Source organism: Myotis yumanensis, unplaced genomic scaffold (genome assembly GCF_028538775.1).
Source record: "Myotis yumanensis isolate MYYU_CA2020_CCGP unplaced genomic scaffold, mMyoYum1.0.hap1 SCAF_1, whole genome shotgun sequence".
In the NCBI taxonomy this organism is placed as follows: Eukaryota; Metazoa; Chordata; class Mammalia; order Chiroptera; family Vespertilionidae; genus Myotis; species Myotis yumanensis.
In genome coordinates, this window is record NW_027223752.1 from 163,008,109 (window position 1) to 163,034,690 (window position 26,582).

The 26,582-nt window shown below is 39.1% G+C and overlaps 1 protein-coding gene across 4 annotated transcripts in view; it reads left to right on the top strand.

The window, feature by feature from the left end:
* The window catches only part of LOC138992450 (ankyrin repeat domain-containing protein 26-like), a 57,890-nt gene that overhangs the window by 23,261 nt on the left and 8,047 nt on the right, over nt 1–26,582 (top strand). For 3 of the 4 annotated variants that reach the window (XM_070391248.1, XM_070391267.1, XM_070391258.1), the window contains 7 exons: nt 153–247; nt 1,357–1,520; nt 8,110–8,287; nt 8,828–8,965; nt 15,387–15,542; nt 20,484–20,596; nt 23,594–23,711. In XM_070391248.1, coding sequence (XP_070247349.1) covers nt 161–247; nt 1,357–1,520; nt 8,110–8,287; nt 8,828–8,965; nt 15,387–15,542; nt 20,484–20,596; nt 23,594–23,711 — 954 coding nt within the window. In that variant the 5' untranslated portion in view covers nt 153–160. The remainder of the gene's footprint in view (nt 1–152; nt 248–1,356; nt 1,521–8,109; nt 8,288–8,827; nt 8,966–15,386; nt 15,543–20,483; nt 20,597–23,593; nt 23,712–26,582) is intronic. The other variant, XM_070391276.1, reaches the window with a different exon arrangement.

A 26,582-nucleotide genomic window follows, 5' to 3' on the forward strand; every position in this document is an offset into this window, starting at 1 on the left:
CGCAAGCCCATGTGCTTGGTATAACCAGAAAGCCTGCGCACATATTTTTAAAGTACTTTCACAGTTAAAATAAAAGAAAGAAATCATGTAGCCAAGAAAGTGGTGTAGCTATTCTTTTGTACATATCCTAAACCAAAATGTTCTACTTTCAGTGTGAAATATGAGTTGGCCTGTAAGTGCAAGAGCCTTGTGGAAGAGAATACTAGGAGAAGATGAAGAGTCTCCCCAGCCAGTTGAACCCGTGGTTGTGAGTCCCCCAGTATTTGGTGTTGTCTATTACCAAACATTTAGTTTTCTGAAAGTTCTGTGCAAAGAAAATAGATAAAGTGGGAAAAGCTTCAGTTCTGGTAAGGAGAAGGAAGCACTGATCCAGGATAATTCCATAGGAAGGTTTCATTGTTTTAGAATTCCATTCATTGGCTTCACTCTTTTCCAATGTTGTAGTAAACTTTGGTTCATCTATATCTATAAAAGACTAAGTGACCGTTGCAACGGAAAAAACCGAATGGACCACGGAACAGGCTGTGTGGGGTGACCAGCCCGGCAGGGGGGTTAGTGAGGGACGACCAAATGACTGAGCAGCAGGCTGTGTGGGGCGACCAGGCCGGCGGGGGCTGGTGGGGGGGGGCAGTGAGGGGCGGTCAGGGAGGCAGGCAAGTGAGTAGTTAGGAGCCAGTGGTCCTGGATTGTGAGAGGGATGTCCGACTGCCAGTTCGGGCCTAAACTGGCAGTGAGACATCCCCGAGGGGTCCTGGATGTGAGGGGGTGCAGGCTGGGCTGAGGGGACTCCCCTCCCCCGCCGCCCAACGAATTTCATTCACCGGGCCTCTAGTATGTTCTATAAATACTACCACTTGTTTGATACCTTTAAACATCTTGAAAAAAATGTAAAAGACAATGTGGGAAAAAATAGCTTCATGAAGAAAGAGGAAAGCTTCCTATTTGTTACTGAGGCATAATGTCACATCCTCTAAATCTATCTGTGTAATGCAAGACCAGGTAGGAAAGACAAAAGGGGGAAATTTTGCATCTTTGTGTTTTTATTTCATTGCCTCCGCTAGATAAATTGGATGGGGTGAGTAGGGGGAATGTTAGGTAGCAAAGAGTGGATGTGATATGAATAGGAGCAAAAAATTAAGAAAGCAGTTTTAGAAATCTTGGAAAATTCTGCTTCTATACTAAAACAGAAATTAAGCAGAATTTACAACAATGACCTGTAAAATAAACACATGATAAAATAAACACAAAATGAAATTGATTCAAGTTATAGCAATTCAATATCATGAAATTAATGAAAATAATCTTTTTCATGAATAAGCTAATAATAGTATCCTTAATATCAAACTTTCATCAAAGGTTGAAGAAAGAAAAGAGCAGACAAATAGTAAGAGGGAAGTGTCAAGAAACATGTATGATGGGGCTGATGATGACGGTGACCGTGTTGGAGTGAGACAGAAAAGCAACAGTGAACAAAGTGATAAGCAGCAGCTTCCTATTGTGGTGAATGAAGATTCTGATAGGTAAGCCTATAGCAGTATATAGCAGTAGGTAATTATTCTTTTCCTATAAACAAATTCTAGTTTGAGCTAGTATTCACGATTAACAAATTTTATATTTTTACTAGAGAAATTGAACCCTGTTTGGTAATCAAAAAAATACAAGTCAGCAAACAATAAGATACCATTTTTTTGGAACTTATAATGATTATTGTATTTAAAATATAAAAACATTCATTCCCCTTGGGTCCATGCAGAAGGCAACTGATCAATGATTCTCTTTCTCCATAGATATTTATATCTCTCCCTTTGCCTCCTTCTCTGAAATCAATTTTTTAATTTTTTTAAAAAAGTCATTCTCTTGCATTATTGGTAGATGAAATTGGGTAATTGAGCTTGTTTCAAATTGTTAAGTATGTCATTCCTTTATCACAATAGCTTCACTTCCAGAACTAGGTTCTACATGAAAACATGACTTGTATAAACAATCACATGCACAGTCTGAGGACATTTATTATATGTGATTATGCATATAAAACATACAGTAGGTCATTATATGCATTATACATATGTGAACAATATGATATAGATGTTAAGGATATATATTATACATATATGCATTAGGAATATTTATGTAATATTACATGTGTACATATGTACGTTAAGTATATTAATTACAACATTGTATACCAAAAAGTTGGAGGTAGTGTAAACACCTATCTATAAGGAAATACTTAGTTAAACCCATAAAATAATGTAGTATCCACTACTGGGAAAAGGAGGGTAGATCTGATCTATAGTATACTGATTATTTCACTATTGACATGTATTTAAAACATAGGGTTTAATGTCATGTCTTCAGCAAATTTTGTGAGAATACTTTTAATATCTGCTCAATTATAAATGGAAGATAGTGCTACACTGGCACTTTATTTTGTTCCATCCAAATTGCTACTTTTTTGCTTTTTGTGCTTTGTTCCTAATATCTGAATGCTCAAATATTGGACCCTCAATTTAATCTGAAAGCTGAAGGATTTCACAAGGCAATTTGTTTACTATCTTATGTACAAATTTCAGTATATTGAGTAAAACCTACTAAAACCCATCAAGAGATTGATTAATCTGCTATATGAGGGGCTGACAGACCTTTTCTATAAAGGGTCAGATAGTCAGTATTGTAGGCTTTGTGAATCATCAGGTCTCTGAAATCTGTCATAGACACTAGGTAAAGATATGGGTGTAGCTGTGTTCCAATAAAACTTTATTTACAAAAACAGGCTCTGGGCTGGATTTGGCCTGCAGGCATTCGCTGCTCACCCTGGCATTATAAACCAGGTTTATAAATTAGGTTCTCCTAATATAGTGATTCTTCTTTTTGAAAAGTACCCTGCATGCATGCCTTTATCCTTCCTTTTTAAGGAGAATTCATTTTAGTATGCACCTCACACAGTTTTTCAGCAGGGTTTTCATATTACACAACTTCCAAAAATTCAGTTTATATCAGTAAAGTAAGAATATTACCTGCATGTTTCCCCCTTTATTTGTGTTACACAAATTTAATATGACTAATTACAGTGTACTTTGTATATTTGAGTAGAGTAAAATGTTCCAGACTTGGGTGATTTTCATCTATCAAGAAATCCTCTTGTTGTCTTTGTAAGCAAGAGAAACAAGATAATCAAGTTATATAATATTATAATTTATATCTAGAAAATTTGTATGGGGTTTTTTAGTTGTAAAGTAGTGTGAATTTATTTTTAATACCAAATCTGGCATGTTTAAAATCATATAGTGCCACAGATATGTAATTAAAAAACATTTAAGTATTACAGAAATACTTCATAGTCATTATGGAAGGATTGAAAGCTACAGCTAAACATGAAGCAGATGAGATCCTCCATGGTCATGCCAGTTAGCTACAGAGTCCTTAAAAGAATGATCTGTTAGCCATGATTTTAATTTCCCTTCCATGCACTCTTGATGCCACTCTCGTAATTTTCAGTCCCATCTCTTCTCCAAAATTGGTTTCCTCAAGGTTAGTACTTGTTTCCCCTTTAATAAATATAAACATAATTTTTAAACCTTGTTTTATATACCCTATTAGCAGTATTTGACCTGATGGAAAATTCTCACTTTTTTCATTTTTTGGCTTTCAGGACTTTGAATTTTCAGGGCAAAAACACATTTTCTTGGTTGTTCTCCTTGCCTGCCTCGCCTGTCCTCAGTATGTTTTGTTTCTCCTCATCTCCCACCTTTGACACATTCAAGTGTCCTGGGATTCAGTCCTTTATCTTTTTTCTCATGACTTTAATACCTTGTATACCAGTATACTAATGGTCTTCAAATTTATATCTCCAGCACAGGTCACTCTCCTTAATTCCAGACCTCTATATGAAACTGACTACTTGATATCTTTTTTTAGTAGCTATTGGGTGTTACAGACTTAAGATGTCCAAAATTGAACTACTGATCATCTTTCCCACACCTGCCCTTCAAGTGGTCTTTTCTGTTTGAGTTAATGACAGCTCTTCAATTGCTCTGCCAAAAACTTGGTGTCATTCTTGATTCTTGTCTTTCTCTTTATCTTAAACCTCACATCTAATCTGTCAGCAAATCTTGTCAGGTTATCTTCAAAATACAGTAAGTCCTCAAAATAACGGGCAAGGAGTGTTCCTTAAAGTAGAAAGTCAATTACATTTAATAAAATAGGTTTTCTGAATGTGTATGTTAAAAAATTGACACATTTGTTTACCTGCTTATATAGACACATTTTTATGATTAAAATTATGTATGAAAAGTTTAATTTCACAGAAAAGTTTTCTACATGTATGAGTGCTTATGTAGAAACTAGTTTTGAGGCTGTAGTAAAAAAGTATGCAATCTAAATCAAACATTTTTCTGAAAGTACACTTTAATTACATTTAACTAAACAAATAATATTCTTAAAAAATTAAATTCTATAAGAACACAAACATTTTTTTCTATTTAATCTTCTTTGGATGATTATATATCCAGACACACACATTGTGGTGTGACATTCATGTTTGATGTCAAGGTGACTGCTTTAGGTAATCCTGCTGTGAAAAAACTGTCAGGTTTTGTTTGAACTTTGAGTTCTGCTGTGTTTTATCATTAACTCTCTAAAAGTTCAAAAATGTGTGTAATAAAGCTGCATTTTATTATCTGATGAATGTTATTAGATTGTCAAGATGGGATCTACTAGTAATCACTGATAACTTTATATTTGGGGCACGTTGTTTCTTTTTCCTCATCTCCCAAGGTCATCGCCTCATCTGCTATTTCACTTTCATTCACAGTGTGATACCCAGGGTCACCTTCATCTTCGTCTAACCACTGTAAAACATCTTCCTCAGCTACTTCTTCTCCACCAATATTGTGTTGTCCTACAGTAATCAGTAACCTACAACCCCTCTAAATGCAAGTCTGCCTTCGTCCTCAAACAAATTCTTCTAACCTTTTTCCAATGTTTGGACTTCTTTTCATGCTCCAGCAAAATTTAAAGATTGCTTATTTTAATCTGTAACTCTTTAAGTTTTGTACAGTACATGGTCCTCTTGTGTCTTCCATCAGTATCTTCATCCTGCAATACAACCATTACTTCCTCTAAAAACTTTTTGTTATATATTCAGTTGGTTGCCAGGATTATCCCCATGTCCATGGGCTGCATGAGTGATGTTGTATTGTTTTGGCAAAAACATACGTCTACTTTTGCCATCTTCTTGCAATTCTGGTACAATTTTCACAAATAAATGTGATACATCATATAAACAAATTGAGACAAAAGTCACATGATCATATTAATAGACACAGAAAAAGCATTTGACAACATCATCTTAATACCCAGTTTTGATACTCTCAACAAATTGGAATAGTGGGAATAGAGAGATAAAGGGAGGGAAGGAGAGAGAGAAACATGGATGTGCCAGGGAAACATCCACAGGCACCCCAACTGGGGGTCAAATAGGAAACCTGGGTAGGTGCCCTAATTTGGAATTAAACTCACATTTTTGTGTTCAGAATGGTGTTCCAACTAATTGAGCTATCCAGCCTGGCCTAATCAAATGTTTTCTGTTTAATAGTTGCTTCCCAGCTCTGCCAGTGTGGCTCAGTGGTTGATTGTCAACTTATGAACCAGATGGTCACGGTTCATTCCCCTTGGGTCCATGCAGAAAGCAACTGATCAATGATTCTCTCTCTTCGTAGATATTTATATTTCTCCCTTTGCCTCCTTCTCTGAAATCAATAAAAAATATTTTTAAAAAGTTGCTTTCCATCAGCTATGTTCAAAGTGAAAAGTATTTCCTCTTCTGTACCTAGAGACTTATTTTTGAAGTTTGGGTCAAGAGTAATTTTTTAATCATTGCTCTCAGGAGGATTCTCCCTCCCATTTTTAATATGGTTTTATTGATTTCAGAAAGAGAGGAAGGGAATAGGAGGGAAGCATCAATGATGAGAGAGAATCATCATTAGGCTGCCTCATGCATGCCCCCTATTGTGGATCGAGCCTGCAACCCAGGCATGTGCCCCCTGATCAGAATCAAACCTGGGATCCTTCAGTCCACAGGCCAATGCTCTCTCCATTAAGCCAAACCAGCCAGGGCCATGTGTTTTCTTTAAGTTCTGCGTGGTTGTAATGGTCCCCAAATCTATACTAATAAAAGGGAAATATGCTAATTAGAACAGACATCTTTTGGATGTACTTCCAGACAAAGTCGCAGTGGCTGCAAGGGCCAAGGCTCAGGTCGGCAGTGGTAGCAGCAGCAGGGTAATGGGGGCAGGGCCTTCCCCTGATCTGCCAGGTCACCTCCCACAGAGGGAGCTGAGGCAAAGGAAGTTAGGGTTGATCAGGCCAGCAGGGGGGCAAGTTAGGGTTGATCAGGCCAGTTGGGGGCAGTCAGGCTGGCAGGAGGGACAGTTAGTGGTGATCAGGCTGGAAGGGGGAGCAGTTGGGGGGCAATCAGGCAAGCAGGCAGAGTGGTTAGAGGCAATCAGGCAGGCAGACAGAGATTAGGGGCAATCAGCCAGGCAGGCAAAGGTAGTTAGGGGCAATCAGGCAGGCAGGCAGTTGAGTGGTTAGGAGCCAGCAGTCCCAAATTGTGAGAGGGATATCCAATTGCCGGTTTAGGCCTGATCCCACAGAGATCCCCAAGGGGTCCCCAGTTGGAGAGGGTGCAGGTTGGGCTGAGGGAACTTTCCCCTCTGTGCACGAATTTCGTGCACCAGGCCACTAGTCCTATATAATAAAAGGCCGAACGGCGGAACAACTGGAACAACTGAAAAACCAGTCACTATGATGTGTGCTGACCACCAGAGGCCATGTGTGGAACATGATGGGCATTGCTGCAGTGGGATGGTGAAGCAGGTGAGGGGGCGTGCCAGAACAAGGCAGGGCGCTGGTCGCTGTTAGTGGGGAGAACCTCTGGTGGTTACTGAAAATTCTTTGCTCCCTCCTACCATAGTCCCTCCCGGTGTTGGCACCTGCTTCTGGCATTGGTGATGCTGTCAGCGTGTGGAAGTGGAGGCGGCAGTGGGAGCGGGGCTGCCAGCAGACAGGGGACCGGGGGCCATGGTGATAGGGGTCAGGCGGGGGTGCAGAGGATGGGCTGAGACCAGCACCTGTGCCTACCGCAGCCTCGCGGCCCACAGTTCCTTTCAAGGTACATGATTTCATGCTCTAGGCCCATAGTCATTATATAAATGCCTTCCTTGTGTCTTGTTACAGTTTGTGGCTTAAATTCTGTTTTGTCTGGTATAAGGATAGCTACAAATGTTCTTTTTTGGTTTGCACTTGCAAGGAATATATATTCCATCTCTTCAGGTTGAGACTTGAAGTGTCTTTAAGCATGACTTGAGCTCCGGCCCATATGACTTCTATGGTTGGAGCGCCATCCCTTATACCAAAAAGTTGTAAGTTTGATTCCAGATCAAGGCGTATACCTAGATTGTAGGTTCCATCTCTGTCCTGGGTACATAATGATGATCTCTCTCACAGTGATGTTTCTCTGTCTGCCTGTCTCTCTCTCCATTCCCCTCTCTCTAAAATCAATGAGCATATCCTCTGGTGAGGATTTTTTTTTTTTTGAAATTTAAGAAAGTCAATGAATTGAGTCTCTTGTAGGCAGCATATAGTTGGGTCTTATTATTTAATCCATCAAAACATTCTATGCCTTTTTTCCCCCTTTTATTGAATTTATTGAGATAACTCTGGGTAACAAAAGTATACAGGTTTCAGGCGCACAATTCTATAACACATCATCTGTCCACCATATTGTGTGCTCACCACCCCAAGTCATTCTATGCTTTTTGATTGGAGAATTCAATCCATTTACAAATAAATTATTGACTGTTAACATCTTACTAATGCTAACTTGTTGTTTTATTCCTGTTTTGTATTTCCTTTGTTAGATTCTTCCTCTCTTGCTGACGTCTTTTCAGAATTAAAGATTTTCAGTAGTGTGGTTTGATTTCTGTTCTTTACCTCTTATGAATCTGCTGGAGGTTTTTGTTTTGTGGTTATCATGATGTTTACATAAGATATGAATATAACAGTCTATTTTATATTGATCAGAGCTTCGGTGGTGTTTAACTGCAGATTTAACTTTAAAGAAGAAAAAGAGAAGAGACAAAAGGCTGATCTGTTATATAAAAAGAATATGGTGCAGTTAGGAAAAAAAGGAAGTCAGTCTATTAAAGCAGTTGAAATGAACCCCAAAGTTGAAAACACCATTAAAACACAAGTGATGGCATTGGAGACTGTAAGAAGAAATGAGGTAAATTTATCTTTGGTAAAAATTTCTTATATCTAACAGTATTTTGTCAATAATTGTATCCCTTTGATTTAATGTACATTATGACATTTTTAAAAAGCCCAAGATGTTATCTCATTCAAAAAATGAACTGTAACATTTATGACTAAAATTATTAATTTATTACTATCCATGGCGTGTAGTAGATGCTCTGTATATGTTTTCTAAATGAAGAAAGGGACAATAAATTTAGTTTAATCATTCACATCAATGTTAATTTGGGCCTTTAAAAATGTTAACATACAGGCTAAATTGCCTTGAGTAATTCTTGATAGAATTACTCAAATGTTCATAAACAAATATTATTTCACAATACTGTATTTTTGCTCTGTGACATATTTAGCTATCACTTAAGTTAAATTTTGAGTTTTTTTATGAAGATGAAATATCCTTATGCTTAAAAATTGACTACTTCTTTTTAACAGTTTTTAAAGGAGCTGTTCTTAAGCTTTGAACTTTTTGTTAAAGGTATGAGAGAAAAAACTAAACAAAATGTGTCTCTAGGTTGTTGAAGAACGAAATTACACTCAGAGGCAACTTTCTCAAGAACAGAATGCCAGTATATCACAAGATGGAATTCTGACCAAACACCTTTGCAAACCAAAGGAGATAGAAAGAGCTCATAAGAAAGTGAAATCTGAGGTAGTTTATTTAGTCATTTACAAATGTGTGTGAGTATATGTGGGTGTGTAGATATGTAAAATCCAATATAGTACATATGGAAACTATAGATAATTTTAAAAGCATATTAGTGTGTGTGTGTGTGTGTGTGTGTGTGTGTGTGTGTGTGAGAGAGAGAGAGAGAGAGAGAGAGAGAGAGAGAGAGAGAGAAAGAGGAGAGAGAGAAGAGGAGAGGAGAGAGATGGATGGCATTTTGGGTCCATTGGATAAAATGATATTTTTCATTCAAATCCATTTGTCTCTCACAGTCAAGTAGTGACATTCACAATGGCCTCATCCTAACAGGAAGCTTTTAATATTTTCCATAGAAATTGATGTGTTTTTCATGATCTCAAAGGTATTGCTCCAGATTTTGGCAGTGATTTCATTTCCTTGATATATTAATAGAGAGGGTAGTTTTCATTTCCACTGATGGTAAGGAGGAAAAGAATAGCTGGTTCAGGGGTCATATTTTAGATGTCATTGTACCTTTGAGAAAAGTAAAAATTTGTTCTTAGTAGTATTTCATTTTAATACAAGAGATTTTGAGAGAATGATATAGGGTAATGTACACTTAGTGACAGTTTATTGGTATTTTATTCCTAGTAAAGTAATTCAATACATTTCTACCCATTTCACATTAGTTGCTCTGAACATCATGAACAAGAAATAAAAATAATCCCAGCAAAATAATCTCATGATTTTCTAAGAAGAGCTCTATAAATTTTATCTTTTTCACCATTACTTTTTGAAATATAAGGCATCTTTTGTATTTCAATATTCACACTAGAGAAGAACTGTGTATTGGGGCAAGAGCACCAATTGTGGAGTCTGGAGACTTGGGAAAATATTAAACTTGCTTATCTTTTTAACTCCTCCATTCCAGATTATGATGACTAAATAAGGTCACTGCTGGATGTAGAAGAGTCTAGGACAATGCCTAGATTATCAGTTATTAGGAGAGGTAGGTTTTAGTACTGAAAGTATTAGGCAAATAGAATATCTATGAGGTAATCTTGGAAAAAAATAATTCTAGAAAATCCAGTCTATCCTAATATATGCAGGGTTAATACTCTTACAGTCAGGTAGCTCTATGTTCAGACTGTAATCTCAATATTTAAGTGTAGTTAGAGTTACTAATCTTTTACTTAATGCATTCTGGGTTTGTGGTGATTCAGAAAAAAATTCCTTCCCAATTCTGAGACTCTTTACATGGTGGCTTATTTTTTACTTAAAAAAATCATTAAGTTATATTAAATTTATGAACTTTGGAGAATTTATGCTTGTATAAAGTGAGAAGATTGGATCCATTTCTATTTTTTCCTGAGGGGTATCCACATTGTTTTTATTGTTAGCATAAAGGTTATTCTTTAATTTCAGAGGCTATCTTAATATATCATTTCAATTTGTTAGCTAAAAGTCTACTTTGCTTAGGTTTCTGATAGTTATGAATAAGAAAAAAAGTCTGTCCTTATTTGCAGACGACATGATATTATACATACAAAACCCTGAAGACTCCATCAAAAAAATACTAGACTTAATACATGAATTTGGCAATATAGCAGGATACAAAATTAACCCCAAGAAATCTAAGGCATTTCTATACACCAATAGTGAACTTCCATAAAGAGAGACTAAAAAAACAATCTCATTTACCATCGCACCAAAAATATTAAGCTACCTAGGAATAAACTTAACTAAAGAGGTAAAAGACCTCTACTCAGAAAACTACAGGACATTGAAAAAAGAGATAGAGGAAGACATAAACAGATGGAAGAACATACCATGTTCATGGATTGGTAGAATCAACATCATTAAAATGTCCATACTACCCAAAGCAATCTATAAATTCAATGCACTTCCCATTAAAATACCAACGACATATTTCACAGATCTAGAATGAACTCTCCAAAAATTCATCTGGAATAAAAAAGGACCCCGAATAGCTGCAGTGATCCTGAGAAAGAACAAAGTAGATGGGATCTCAATACCAGATATCAAGCTGTATTACAAAGTCACTGTTCTCAAAACTGCCTGGTACTGGCACAAGAACAGACATATAGATCAGTGGAATAGAATAGAGAGCCCAGAAATTAGCCCGAACCAATATGCTCAATTAATTTTTGACAAAGGAGGCAAGAACATACAATGGAGCCAAGATAGTCTCTTTAATGAATGGTGTTGGGAAAATTGGACAGGTACATGCAAGAAAATGAAACTAGACCACCAACTTACACCATACACAAGAATAAACTCAAAATGGATAAAGGACTTAAATGTACGACAGGAAACCATAAAAATTCTAGAAGAATCCAAAGGCAACAAAATCTCAGACATATGCCGAAGCAATTTCTTCACTGATACAGCTCCTAGGGCACTTGAAACTAAAGAGAAAATGAACAAATGGGACTACATCAAAATAAGAAGCTTCTGCACAGCAAAAGAAACCATAAAAAAAAAAAACAACAAGAAAGCCCACTGCGTGGGAAAACATATTTGCCAATGTCATATCTGATAAGGACCTAATCTCCAAAATTTATAGGGAACTCATACAACTCAACAAAAGGAAGATAAACAATCCAATCAAAAAATGGGCAAAGGACCTAAATAGACACCTTTCAAAAGAGGACATTCAGAAAGCCAAGAGACATATGAAAACATGCTCAAAGTCACTAATCATCTGAGAGATGCAAATCAAAACAACAATGAGGTACCATCTCACACTTGTCAGACTGGCTATCATCAACAAATCAACAAATGACAAGTGCTGGAGAGGATGTGGAGAAAAAGGAACACTTGTGCACTGCTGGTGGGAATGCAGACTGGTACAGCCACTATGGAAGACAGTATGGCGTTTCCTCAAAAAAGTAAAAATGCAACTCCCATTTGACCCTGTGATCCCACTTCTAGGAATATATCCCAAGAAACCAGAAATACCAATCAGAAAGGATATATGCATCCATATGTTCATAGCAGCACAATTCACCATAGCTAAGATCTGGAAACAGCCTAAGTGCCCATCAGTAGATGAATGGATTAGAAAACTGTGGTACATCTACATGATGGAATACTATGCTGCTGTAAAAAAGAAGGAACTCTTTACCATTTGCAACAGCATGGATGGAGCTGGAGAGCATTATGCTAAGTGAAATAAGCCAGTCAATGAAGGAAAAATACCACATGATCTCACTCATTCATGGATAATAAAGACCATTATAAACTATGAACAAAAATAAAGAGGCAGAGCTGCCTCAAACAGATTGTCAAACTGCAGCGGGAAGGCCGGGTAGAGTAGGGGTGCAGAAAGGGGGCGGGTAAGAGATCAACCAAAGGACTTATATGCATACATATAAGCATAACCAATGGACATAAGACACTGGGGGATAGGGGAGGCCAGGGGATTGTCAAGGGCGGGGGAAAAAAGGAGACATATGTAATACCCTTTGTAATACTTTAAGCAATAAAACAATAAAAAAAAAGTCTGTTGTATGCAAATTGCATGTTGAAGGATGAAACTGCCAAGCTAGCTAACACTAGAAATAGATTAAGTAAAAAATCAGAACCAAGGAAAAGGAAATTGGAAAGCAGGAATCCTTATAGGAGAGGCTATTTCACCTACAGAGTGAAAATATGTTGTTTCAAAAGCAAGTGGATCATGATCACAACCAAGCTGACAGGAAAGGAAAGAGAGTCATTAAAATTCAAGATCAGTTTGAGGATGTCATAAAAATATTTAAAGCTGAAAGTGAAAAGCAAAGGCTTATACTGAATGAAACAAGCAAGGAATTAATCAATGAATGGCATCATTTAAAAGAAAAAATAGATCAGTGTGAAAATGATAAAGCAGAAAGAGTTATATGTATCCAGACAGATAACTATTTTCAAATTTCCTCTAAGAAAATTCAGAGTAATATTTGATGATGGCTAGATGTTGAATCCAGGTGAATATTAAAAATGTATCTATACCTATATATCTTTATCTCTATATCTATCTATCTATCTATCTATCTATCTATCTATCTATCTATCATCTATCTATCTATCTAAAAGCCAAGCGACCAGAATGATAGAGCAACCGTAATGACCAAAATGACCAATCGCTATGATGTGCACTGCAGCAGCCAACCAGCCCGATCAGGGCCCCAGTAGGCCGCCCCAACCTCCTGTGGCCTGTCCCTCCAGACAGCCCCTCCTGGATTGGCCAGCCAGATCCCACCCATGTACCTATTTGTGCACTGGGCCTCTAATAGATTATAAATGTGTTTATTCTATCAGCTTAAAAGCAGACATTGTATCCAGCAAATGAACAGTAGACCCAAGAAGTGCTCTGTTTGAATAAAGACATTGTGTTGCCCATGAAATTTTAAGAGGTTAAATTATAGATTGTTCATAGATGTAGGCTGGTAATAATAATTAAGTCTTATACTGATAGGATAATAATTTTAGTCTGTCTGTCACCACATTTTAATATCGTTAGGAACCAGATAAATGGGAATGCTCTTTCCTCAAATGATATTTTCAAATTAAGATTCAGTTAAGTGGATTATCTTGACCATTAAGTTCAGATTTCCCAGATGAACTGAAGTGTAGATGTTGTATGTCATAGTACCTTTCCTTCCCTGGATGCTTGTACGTTTAGGGTGACATAGTGTTATTTTTATTCATGCCAATTTGAATTAAATTTGGAAATATTTCCGCCTCAAGTAATATACTCATAGGACCTCTTAGCTTTTGAAAAGCATCGACTTTTCATTCAATCATAATTTTGGACAAAGGTGATGAGTTTTAACAAATCTATACTTGATGTAATCTTTCCACTCTATAATTTTTTAATGGTTTTACAAATAATTTGCTAATATTTCTCATGTTAAGGCCTAATTACTATCACTTGGAGCTGTTTGTCCAAGACAGAGAGAATTGTAGCTCTCTGATTTCTTAATTTGGCATTGATCTCCATTTCAGACTACTGAGGGATGGCAGGATTTATGTGTAGCAGGGAGAGAGGCCAACGCCAGGTTACTTAGGGACTTGAAGACCTTGGAATGACTTCCCTTTTATTTTAAGATAGGAACCTATTGGAAGGATTTGAGCAGGGGATTAAACATGCAAAGAACTCTGAAATTAATTGAAACCTCAAGGTTAAAAAAATAAAAAGAGAAAATGTTCCATAATATTGAATTTACTTCCACTTGATCCACCTACATACCCATTTGTCTTTGAATAGACAATAGATTGTAAAGCTTTGAGATTCATCTTGGTTGGTGGCGGGGAGGGGAATTGAGAGTGGGGCTGAGTCAGCTTTTTAAGTGCATAATACTATTTAGGCAGAAATATTACATTTTCTGTGATGTTAACCTGATTAAGCCAACAGAAATGTGTATACGAGGAAAAGGTGAACTGTGGTAGATAGTGACATTTTTCCAGTTATAGACTATCCTATCTAATAAAAGAGTAATATCCAAATTGACCATCACTCCAACACACAAGATGGCTGCCCCCATGTGGACACAAGATGGTCAGCAGGGGAGGGCAGCAAGAGAAGACCAGGCCAGCAGAGGGAGGGCTTGCAGGGGACCAGGCCAGCAGGGGGAGGGCAGTTGGGGGGGACCAGGCCAGCAGGGGAGGGCAGTTGGGGGGGCCAGGCCTGCAGGGGAGGGCAGTTGAGGGCAACCAGGCCTGCAGGGGAGGCAGTTGAGGGCAACCAGGCCTGCAGGGGAGGCAGCTGAGGGCAGCCAGGCCAGCGGGGGAGGGCAGTTGGGGGGACAAGGCCAGCAGGGGAGGGCAGTTGGGGGGGACCAGGCCAGCAGGGGAAGGCAGTTGGGAGGGGACCAGGCCAGCAGGGGAAGGCAGTTGGGGAGGGACCAGGCCAGCAGGGGAGGGCAGTTGGGGGCAATTGGGCCAGAAGGGGAGCAGTTAGGTGTCATCAGGCTGGCAGGGGAGTGGTTAGGGGCTGATCAGGCTGGCAGGCAGAAGCGGTTAGGGGCAATCAGGCAGGCGAACGGTTGGGAGCCAGCAGTCCTGAATTGTGAAAGGTTTGTCTGACTGCCCATTTAGGCCCAATCTCCCACCAGGCAGTCGGACATCCCTCAAGGGGTCCCAGATTGGAGAGGGTGCAGGCTGGGCTGAGGGACATACCCTCCCTTCCCCCCCTCCCCCCCGCACGAATTTCATGCACTGGGCCTCTAGTGTTAATAATATATGACTCTAACAAAGTATATCCAAGATGAGCCAAAAGTAGGTTTACAGTTGTTTGTATGGAGAATAATGTTATAATTAGTAAATAACCTACTCACAACTGTATATCATCTTTTGCCCCATCTCATATGAGAAGTTATATATTATTAATATAATTTAATAATAATGTGATTTATAAAATCAGTAACAGAAATATCTTACTTACTAGGCAGCAGTTGTGAGACAACTTCAAGGAGAACTGGCTGATACCCAAAGAAAACTATCTATGACAGAGGCTTTACTGAAGGCTGAATCACATCATCGTATGTGTTCACAATATAAAATACAAGAGTTGCAGAAGGAATTAGATGAAAGCAGAAATCAAGTATGTATGAAACTTAACATGTCATCAGTTAATTTATAGCTGGTTAAATAATATACAGTGTTTTAGGATACTACTTTTCATGGGCAGGTTTCTATTTTCATTGTGATTAAATTATTATAACTCTATTTAGGGCACATATTTCTTAAGCCCTGAGTTTTATTATGCTATTTGTATTTTATGTATTTTCTTATAATATTTACCCTTAGGAAAGTTGAGAATTATGCATTATTCTTCATAGAAGGCAAGAAGCTTTTTTCCCTACAAAACAATATTTTTCAGTGATATCTCCATTATCACTTTGAGACAGCCAGATAAAATCAGAGGGTAATGCTTAATGGAATATTCCAGAAAATTGTATTGTGTCTTATCTTCACTTTGGTGAATAGATATTCCTTAGATTTCAGAATAACTTGTATGGGCAGTTCATTAAACAAACCAATTGAAGTAGGCATATACTTCATTTTCTCTTACTTAGAAATACTATGAAAGCAGGGAAATAATCAGGTCATTTTTATATGGACATCCACAACAGACAATTAAGAAAATTATATCTATAATTACTAATGGAATTTAAAAAAAAAACTGCATTGATATAATTGACATCTAATAATAGAGAAACATGGTAACTAACTGTAACTTCGCTACCCTTCCCATTGGCTAATCAGGGTGATATGCAAATTAACTGCCAGCCAAGATGGCAGCCGGCAGCCAGGCAGCTGAAGCGAACAGGACGCTTGCTTGCTCCAGTGATGGAGGAAGCCAGGGTTCCCCGCCTGCCGCTGCCAGCCTCTGAGCTGCAGTCTAAGAAACAATGTTGCAATTATAGAAGCTAAACAATCCTTAGAAACCTGCTTTCAGCCAGCTGGGCCTCAGAGCTGGAGTTGCAGCAGAGTTTCAATTATAGAACCCAAACAAACACAGATACCTGCTTTTAGCAGCCGAGGTCTCAGAGCTGGAGTCGAGCCTCAGAGCTAAAGCCGGCTCTCAGTTCCAGTGACAGCCATAGAAGGTAAATAAATCCCAGAATAAAAAAAAAAAAAAGAGAGAAAAAGGAGAGGTTGGGAGTTTCAGTCACCCGCCTGAAAACGGCCCTCAGCCCCTCACCCAGACTGGCCAGGCACTCCAGTGGGGACCCCAACCCTGAAGGGGGTGTGACCAGCTGCAAACAGCTATCATCCCCTCATCCAGGCTGGCCAGGCACCCAAGCAGGACCCCCACCCTGATCCGGGACACCCTTCAGGGCAAACCAGCCAGCCCCCACCTGTGCACCAGGCCTCTATCCTATATAGCAGGGGTCCTCAAACTTTTTAAACAGGGGGCCAGTTCACTGTCCCTCAGACCGTTGGAGGGCCAGACTATAGTTTAAAAAAAACACACCTATGAACAAATTCCTATGCACACTGCACATATCTTATTTTGAAGTAAAAAAAAACAAAACGGGAACAAATACAATATTTGTATTTGCATGTGGCCCCCAGGCCGTAGTTTGAGGACCCCCTGCTATATAGTAAAAGGGTAATAAGCAAACTGACCCTAACAGCAGAAAGACTGGGAATGACTGGTCACTATGACACACACTGACCACCAGGGGGCAAACGCTCAATGCAGGAGCTGCCCTCTGGTGGTCAGAGCGCTCTCACATGGGAGGAGCTCTGCTCAGCCACAAGCCAGGCTGATGGCTGCCAGTACAGCGGCGGTGGTGGGAGCCTTTCCTGCCTCCTCAGCAGTGCTAAGGATGTCCGACTGCAGTTTAGGCCTGCTCCCCACTAGCAAGTGGACATCCCCCGAGGGCTGCCGGGCTGCCAGAGGGATGTCTGATTGCCATCTTAGGCCCAATCCCCTGGGGAGCAGGCCTAAGCCAGCCGGTGGTCATCCCCTGAGGGGTCCCAGACTGCGAGAGGGCACAGGCCAGGCTGAGGGACCCCTCCCCCCGCCCAGTGCACAAATTTTTGTGCACCAGGCCTCTAGTATCATATAATTTGCCAATTTAAATTATACAATTCAGTATTTTAAACCATATTCATAGAGTTGAACATCTAATTATGACCTCAATAAATTATAGAATATTTTTATCACTCCAAAAACAAACTCCACACCTCTTAATGATCACTACTAGCATCTCATCTTGCCCTGCACCAGGCAGTAATGAGTCTAATTTTTGGATATTTCATATATATGCAGTCCTCAAGTTGCAGTCCTTTGTGATTGACTTTTTTCACTTGATGTCACATTTTAAAAATTCATTGACATTATAACACATATCATTATTTTATTTATTTATTTTTATTGCTGAACAAAACTTCATTGTGCTGCTCAACCATTTATCCATCAGTTGATGGACCTATGTTTTGTTTTTACTGTTTGGCTGTTAATAATTCTACTATGATCATGAGTGTACAAGTCATTGTGTGAACCTAGGTTTTCCTTTCCTGTCCATTGGATTTTAATCCTGTGAGATAACTGGGCTGATTTCAGCATCTCTCCGCTTTTACTCATGCTGTTGTTGGTGAACATCTTAAGGGTAAAGGCACCCCCAAATTTAGAAAATAACACTAGTACATTCAAAGTAGTACCAATAAGAATCAACATAATATGTACCAGATCAGCTATCTACAAAGGTGATCCGTATCACTCATGGTTTATGAGTATGTGGTTGAGGATATTGTCTCTGAAAGCAAGAAGGGAGAAAGTAATAAAAAGTACAGATGACCTTAGTAAAGGGGTCAAGGCTGGAAATGTTGATTAGGGAATCTGGTTTGAAGTGCTGAAGTTTATGGATCTCTGAGAGGATTTTAAAAAAGGAATAAACTGCTTTCTATAATTCAGTCTAAATTTTGTTTGGTAGTTCAGTTTGTTCATTAAATGCCACATATGAGTGAAATCATTTGGCATTTGTCTGCTGGTGGTGGTGGTGGTGTTAGAGTATGGTGTAGGGATAAGTAAAAAAGAAAAAAAAAACCTAGAGAGAACCCATGGACATTGACAACATTATGGTGATTTCTGCAGTGTGAGGAATTCTGTGGTGATGATAGAGGCCGTAGAGGGGATACATGGTGATAGAAAGAAGAAAAAAAAAGAGAAATGAGGTAGAAAAAAAAATGTCAACCTGGATGATGAACCTATGGAGGATCAATATAATATTCTATCTTCTATTTCTGTTAGATAATCTCTATAATAAAAGGTTTAAAAAAGATCCTCTTAGGTGACCATTTTGTCTCCATCTGCTGCCAGACTGAAGCTCCCCTAATTTATTTTTCAGAGTATTCCTCTTCTACATCTGTCTGGTAGTTGATATTATCAGTTTTGATCTTATCAGCTTTTGGTATTTTAGGAGCTCTTAGGTTGATGCTATTTTTCTGTCTTTTAGAAAGTCCTCATAATTTCTGTTGTATTGATTATATACTTATGTTCATATGACAAGTATATAATCTCTAGCCATATCTTTAACTTAAATATTCAAAACATCAGATTTAAGTTATTAACTTAAATATTCAAAGGCCATCAGATTATAAAACAAGATATGGAGTTTCTTAAACTTGTTGCTTCTTACCTCAACTTCAATGTAGTTCTAGTCCAGTGATGGCGAACCTTTTGAGCTTGGTGTGTTAGCATTTTGAAAAACCTTAACTTAACTCTGGTGCCGTGTCACATATAGAAATTTTTTGATATTTGCAACCATAGTAAAACAAAGATTTATATTTTTGATATTTATTTTATATATTTAAATGCCATTTAACAAAAATCAACCAAAAAATGAGTTCACATGTCACCTTTGACACACGTGTCATAGTTTCACCATCACTGTATCTAGTCCATGGCTTTCAACAGATGAAGAAAAATAACCATACTACCACTTCCTTCTCCTGAAAACAAGCAAAAATAAAAGTAGGATAAATAAAAAAGGAATAGAGAGAGTCCAGGACTGTACATCATGGTCACTATTTAGAAATGCACTGCGGTTGGAGGGCCAGAGGGAGAGTGTGCATGTGGTCATTGATATCAGTTGCTGCTGAGAAGTAAAGCATTAAAGGGTTAAGAAAGATGACCCTCAAACATTTTTAGTGCAATTATAAGATTGAAATTCTGGTTCTTATACAAAAGAAAGAATGAGTGGTTAAAATATGAATATGTGGATGAGACCTTGTAGTAAAGAATGTTAAAGTTTAATGGAAGGGGACGATAGCACGGTAGAAAAAGCTACAAAAATGAAGCAAATGTTATGTTTGTTATATAATATAGAGAAGACGCTTTATTTAAAGAGAAAAATGTTTAATAGAAAAGGAAAAATTGAAACCTATGGAAGAAAGTTTACATCAAGTGAGAGTCTTTATCTCATCCTAAAGTCAGATTATCATCATAAGGTAATGGGAACTGCGTGGGAATTTTTTAAATTACCATAGTAAGATGTGATTTAATGGAACCTGGAATATCTTGAACTATTAATGGAAATGTATCTAGGCATCTTTAGTAACTAAAAGGTCAACATAGCCTTAAAAAAGTACTTTAGCACTTAGTATTTTGCTTGGTAGTTCAGTTTGTTCATTAAATGCCACATATGAGTGAAATCATATGTCACTTGTTTGTTGTTGGTGTTAGTGGTGTTAGGGTGTAGTGTAGGGATGGAGTAAAAAAGAAAAAAAAACTATAGAGAACCTATGGACATTGACTACATTGTGGTGATCAAAACCTCTGTTTTAACAAATTTTGGCAATTTCAGTTCCAGAAAGAAAGTAGTCAAAATGTGAAGTCAATTTAAGCTGCTGTAAGAAGTGATTATTCTTGAAATCTGTACTTATTGGCATCTAGTTTATAAACCCGTCTACTACATTTCATAAACTTGTCCATACATATTATTCATGAACCATTGAGAAATCATATTTTTAAGAAAGAAAGTGAGTCTCTAGATTTCTACAAATAATTTTCTTTAATTTTTTTGTAAAGGCTCAGCATGAAAAGGAAGCATTAAAGAAACATATGGATTTATTCCTATCTCAGCAACAGAACTTGCATGAAGTAATGAAGCAAAAGCGTTATTTAGAAAAAGAGATAACCAGGTAAAATTACATCTCAAATCATTTCTACCATGAATTAAGATTTAACTGTCACTTTACTTTATTAAAAAATAATAAAAATTTATTTTCTATCTGTAATTTTCTTAATTAAACAAATTATCCTATTTAAAAATTGACTATAGAAACTCACAGCACAGTGTGAAACTGTTTTGAGGGCCACGATATTATACTTACACTTTAATGACTTTTAAAACCATAATGAAGATGCCTTTTGCATATCCTGTCAACTGCCAGAAGCCAATTCTAGCATGTCATAATTGCAAGAGTTTCATCAAAAGGTTGATGGAACTTGGGGACTCAACAAGGGCTCAGTCACATGTGTTGTCACCTGTTGGTAATGGCTGATGGCATTTCCCCAAACCTGAAAAGGATGATTGTTTGCTGCCAGATAACTCAGGGCATCTTAATCTAGATGTTATTGCCTCCTACTGGCCAAACACCTGAACAGCTGTAGGCTAATTCCTTCAATCTGACAATGGACTCTATAAGAAACCCTGACCCTTTAAAGTGTATATCTCCACCTTGCCTCAGGACAATTTGTGTTAATAAAAAGTATGGGGTCCTGAGACCAGGAGATCTTAGTTCCTTCTAGCTAAGCTGCTCTGACTCCCAAATGCCTTTCAAAATTATATTTTGTCTCTAGACTATTTAAGTTACACACAGCCTTCTCCAGATTGCTGAACCCTTCTAGATGCTGGAACAAGAACCCCGGCAGTCAACTGCTTATTTCTGCAAGACATCTTCTCTGTCTGGTGATCATTTCTTCTTTTCATAGCGTGCATCCCTTCAGCATTCAAATAGGCTAATATCTTGATTCGGCTTATGTTTCTCTTTTTTTTAGTTATAAAAGATATCATACATACAAAAATGTCCATGTGACTTAAAGAAGAAGTTGGGTAATCCTATTTTTACCAATCATAAAAACACAACAGCATCTTTCCCATATCTGGGAAGCTCCCACATAGCTTCCTTTCTGTTTTTTGGCTGAGTTTTTAAGTTTGTTCTCTGATTCTCATCATCAGTGCTTTTCCTCTCACTTAACTCTCTTTTTCTGCATTGTTTCATATCCCTTTTGCCAGGGTGTTATCCTGCATCTAGCAGGGTTCAGGAATCTGGAGAAGGTATGTGAGTAATGAAAGGGGGAGGACTACGCCCTCCATCTTACCTTGGCCATGTGCTCCACAAGGCTTCTTCCCGGAAGCCCAAGCCTCTGCTAGCCACACCCAGGACTTCTTTAAACTAACCAATGACAATCAAGGGAAGTCGCCATAGATATGAGCACATCCTGTGTAACAAGACACCGACTTGCGCCTGGCCAATCGGCAGGGCCCACAGTCCTTTCTCTTCCCCTTACTCCAACCCCCCTATAAAACCTCTCTCCACACAGAGTTCTCTCTCTCTGCTTCCTGCTTCTGCGTCAGCGAGGTGGGGGAGCCGAGCTAGCTCAAATAAAGACTCTTATGCTTTTGCATCAGACACAGCTGGCTCCCTGGTGTGGTTTCTTGGGGATCCTGAAATCTGGGCATAACAAGTAAAGAGACTAGACATGAAATATAAATTTGGAATACATGGGGGAGCCAGGGAAGCTTAGCTTTAGTAACTAAGTTCTTTCTGAATCTCTGGACCTATGGCTTTTTATTCACACATTTTTGCCCTAAAGCAAAGCAAATACACATATCAAAGGTAAAGTTAGGTAAGCAGTAAAATATCAGGTTGGGGGAACTGCCTTCAGCTGTTCAGCTGTTTGGCCAGAAGCAGGTAATAACATGTAGATTTTCAGGTTTGGGGAAATGCCCTCAGCAATCTGGCAGCAGGCAATAATATGTATCTTCAGCACTGCTGAAGCCTCAGGGTTCACCAATCTTTTGATGAACTTCTTTCATTTATGACCTGCTGGAATTAGCCCAAAGCACCCTTTCATTTTGTTAACATTGTGCTAGCAGAGATCTCTTCTTAAAGCAGACTTGAGGAGACATTATCTTTCTGATTTCCCTTCTTCTAAAGCCTTGCTCCTTCTCCATTTTCCCTTCCACTCAGACTTCAAAGATTTTTCTTTCCTGCTTCTCCTGTTTTGAGTGGTCTTTTTGATATTGGTACTTTTCTTCCCTTCTTGTAGACTGTTGTCAGTAGGTACCAAAAGATATGTTTGTGTCTTTGCAGTACATTCACATATCATTGTGCTTTTCTTCTTTTTTTCTGGATACTGATTCGTTTTTAGTGGATATCTGATAATAGGTTCATGTTTTATATTAACACTAGAGGCCCAGCGCACACGAAATCATGTGCAGTTAGGGTCCCTAGGCCATCTTCTGCATGCTCGCCAGTCCTCGCTGCCACTGCTTGGTTCTCCGTGATTCCCTGATCATAGCATGGCTCCAGTTCCCCAGAGCCTGTGGGCCGGGGGGAGGGACCAAGAGGTCACTGTTCTACCCTCTCTCTGCCCCACTGCCACTCACCTGGGTTTGCTGTGGTTCCCCATTCGCCAAGCTGCGATTAGAACCTGAGGAACAGGGGAGGGACCAAGAGGTCAACCGTTCCTATCAGCTCACCAGTCTCACCCTGCTGCCATTCACTTTAGTTCCCCATGGTTCTCTGATCACAGCATGGCTTTGGTTCCCCGGAGCCCGCAGCTGGGGGGAGGGACCAAGAGGTTGCCTTTCTGCCCGCTCACCAGTCTTGCCCTACTGCTCCATTTGCTGTAGTTCCCTGTTCACCATACTGCAATCGGGGGGAGAAGAGACCAAGAGGTGCTCAAAGCACCTCATGGTGACCGGTTGAATGGTCGTTTCAATTGCCACAGCCATTGCCTTTTTATATATAGGACTAGTGGCCTGGTGCACAAAATTTGTGCACGGGGTGGGGGGTGGGGCAGAATTCCCTCAGCCCAGCCTGCATCCTCTCCAATCGGGGACTGTTTAAATGATTATTAAGTATTTACTCTTAAATAATTTGACATTCTCATTTTGTACATTTCTGCAGACTTCAGAAACCCTTAAATATGCCAAAACGGAATCTCAGTGAACAGCTCAGTTTCCCCAAAATTTTAAAACCAAGTATAAAAGAAATGGAAAGTGAGACTACAGGATTAAAACAGAAGGTAATTATAAATCAGTTTTGTGACTCCAAAATCACCTAATTGGGGAAAATAGATATTATTTGATGTTTTGAGCAGAGAAATACAGATTTTTCTATCAAATGTATAGTTTGGTGTCAGTGAAAAGACAGCTTTTTTCTTTATCACTTTTCCATAAAGAGGGCCTATTGTTAACTCTCTTATGTCTTGAACCCTGGCACCAGCACTATAAATAAAAAATAAATTTTGGTAGTAGCTTTATTGAGACATAATGAACATACCACGCAGTCACTCATTTAAAGTATGCAGTTCAGTGGCTTTTTCTATATTCAGAGAGTTACACAGTCATCATCACAATCACTTTGAGGACATTTTTATCCCCCTAAAACAGCAGTTCTCAGCCTGTTCACAGGGATTGCCTAAGGCCATCCTGCATATCAGATATTTACATTACGATTCATAACAGTAGCAACATTACAGTTATGAAGTAGCAACGAAAATAATGTTATGGTTGGGTCACAACATGAGGAACTGTATTTAAAGGGCCAGAAGGTTGAGAACCAAGGCCCTAAAAAGTAGCTCTATGCCCTTTAGCAACCACCCTGTGTCAGCTTCCACTTCCTCACTCTTCCTAGTCCTATGAAACCATTACTGTCCTTTCAGTCTCCCTAGATTTGTCTATTCTGTACATTTTATATCAATAGAATCATGCAATATGTGCTCCCTCAGGACTGCTATTTTATGGAGCATAATTTTTTCAAGGTATTGCTGTTTTGTAGCATGTATCACCGGTACTTCATTTCTGTTTATTGCCAAATAACATTTCATTACATGAAGTGACCACATATTTTAAAATTCATTCATCATTTCATGAACCTTTGTGTTATTTCCCCTTCTTGGTGTTGTTAAGAATACTGTAATAAACATTCCTGTCCAAGTTTTTATATGAACATATGTTTTTATTCTCTTGGGAATGTAGTTATAAATGCAATTGCTGGATCCTGTCTTTAACCTTCCAGGAAACTGCCAAACTGTTTTCCACAGTGGCTGCACATTTTTGCATTTTCATTGACAGTGTATGAGGGTTCCACTTTCTCCACATTCTTGCCAACATGTGCCATAAACTGTCTTTTGATTGTAGCCTTCCCGGTGGGTATGAAGTGACATCTTAGTATTGGTTTGATTTGCAATTTTCTAATGACTAGTGATGTTGACCATATTTGCACATGCATAATATCCATTTTTATATGTTCTTGAAAATCTCTCTACTCAATTCTTTTGCTCATTTTAAATTGGATTGTCTTTTTATTATTGAACTAGAAGTCTGGTGCTTGAAATACATGCACGGGGGGCGGGGGGGCTGTCCCTCAGCCCAGCCTGTGCCCTCTTGCAATCTGGGACCCCTTGGATAGGGTCTCTAACCCTGACCGGTGATCAGGGCCTATCAGGGCTTTCCTTCCACCGGCTGCTGACAGATGGCCCTGCCCCACCACTGCCACTGCTTGGCATCTGTGCTGCACTGACTCCCTTACCCCCACCACCAGTCGCCTCCCTCTGTGGGCAACAGGCGTGGGGTGAGATCGCTTGGCTGGCCTGGGCCTCCCTCTCCTGGGAAAACGCTGGCCAGTCCCTCGCACCCTCCACAGCATTGCTGGCTGGAGGCCTGGGCCTCCCTCTGTGGGGTGATTGATCACAGGGGCCCCCAGATCGATTGCCCCACAGAGGGAGGTCTCCCACCTGCTGCAGCACCACCAGTTGTGTAGCGTGGACCTCATTCTTTGTGGCGATCGCAGAGCACCCCCTCTCCGATCGATCCCCTGCCTGTCGGTGGCCTGGGCCTCCCTCTGCGGGGCGATAGTGTGGCGATGGTGGGGCCCCCTCAACCAGTAGCATCACACCTGCCTTGGCTGGCCTGGCGCCAGTGCGTGTCATAGTGTGGTCATCTGGAAGGTCATCCGGACAGTTATTCTGCTGTTCGGTTGTTTGGTTGATTTGCATATTACACTTTTATATAATAGATTGTAAAAGTTCTTTAAATACCCTGATACAAACCCTTTATTAGATTAAGGATTTTCAAGTATTTCTTGCATTCAGTAGCTCACCTTTTCATTTTCCTGATGGTGTCTTTCAAATCACAATTTTGTGTTTTTTTTATGAAGTCCCGTTAATCTATTTTTGTCTTTTGCTTTTGCATCTAAAAAATACTCAAATCCAGGAATGAAGATATATACATGTATGTTTTCCTTTAAGAGTTTCATAGTTAAGCTTCATAGTTAAGTTTCATAGTTAAACATTTTGAGTTAATTTTAATATATGGTATGAGGTACAGGTCTAATTTTATTCATTAGCTTATGGATATCTAGTTGTCCCAGGAGAAATTGTTAAAAGGACTATTCATATATGATTTAATTATTTGGCACCCTTGTCAAAAAGCACTAGGCCATAAAGGTGAGCTTTAATGTTTGGATTCTCCCTTCTACTTCATTGATGGATAAGTCTGTCTTTATGCCAGTACCAAATCAAATTTTATGAGTACTCTTTCCCAGTCTCTTGCATATTAACACATGTTTTATCCTATATAATGAAAACCTAATATGCAAATCAACCCAATATGCAGAATGACTAGTCGCTATGACATGCACTGACCACGAAAGGGCAGACGCTCAACACAGGAGATTCTACCTGGTGATCAGTGTGCTCCCACAGTGGGAGCACTGCTCAGCCAGAAGCCAAGCTCACAGCTGGCAAGCACAGCCGCAGCATTAAGGATCAGTGAGCCAAGTGGTAAGGAATAGCGAGCAGGCAGGCAGTAAGGAGTGAGGGCTCTGGGACTGCTAGAGAGATATCTGCCTGCGAGAGGGCACAGGCCTGGCTGAGAGACCTCCCCCCTCGCTC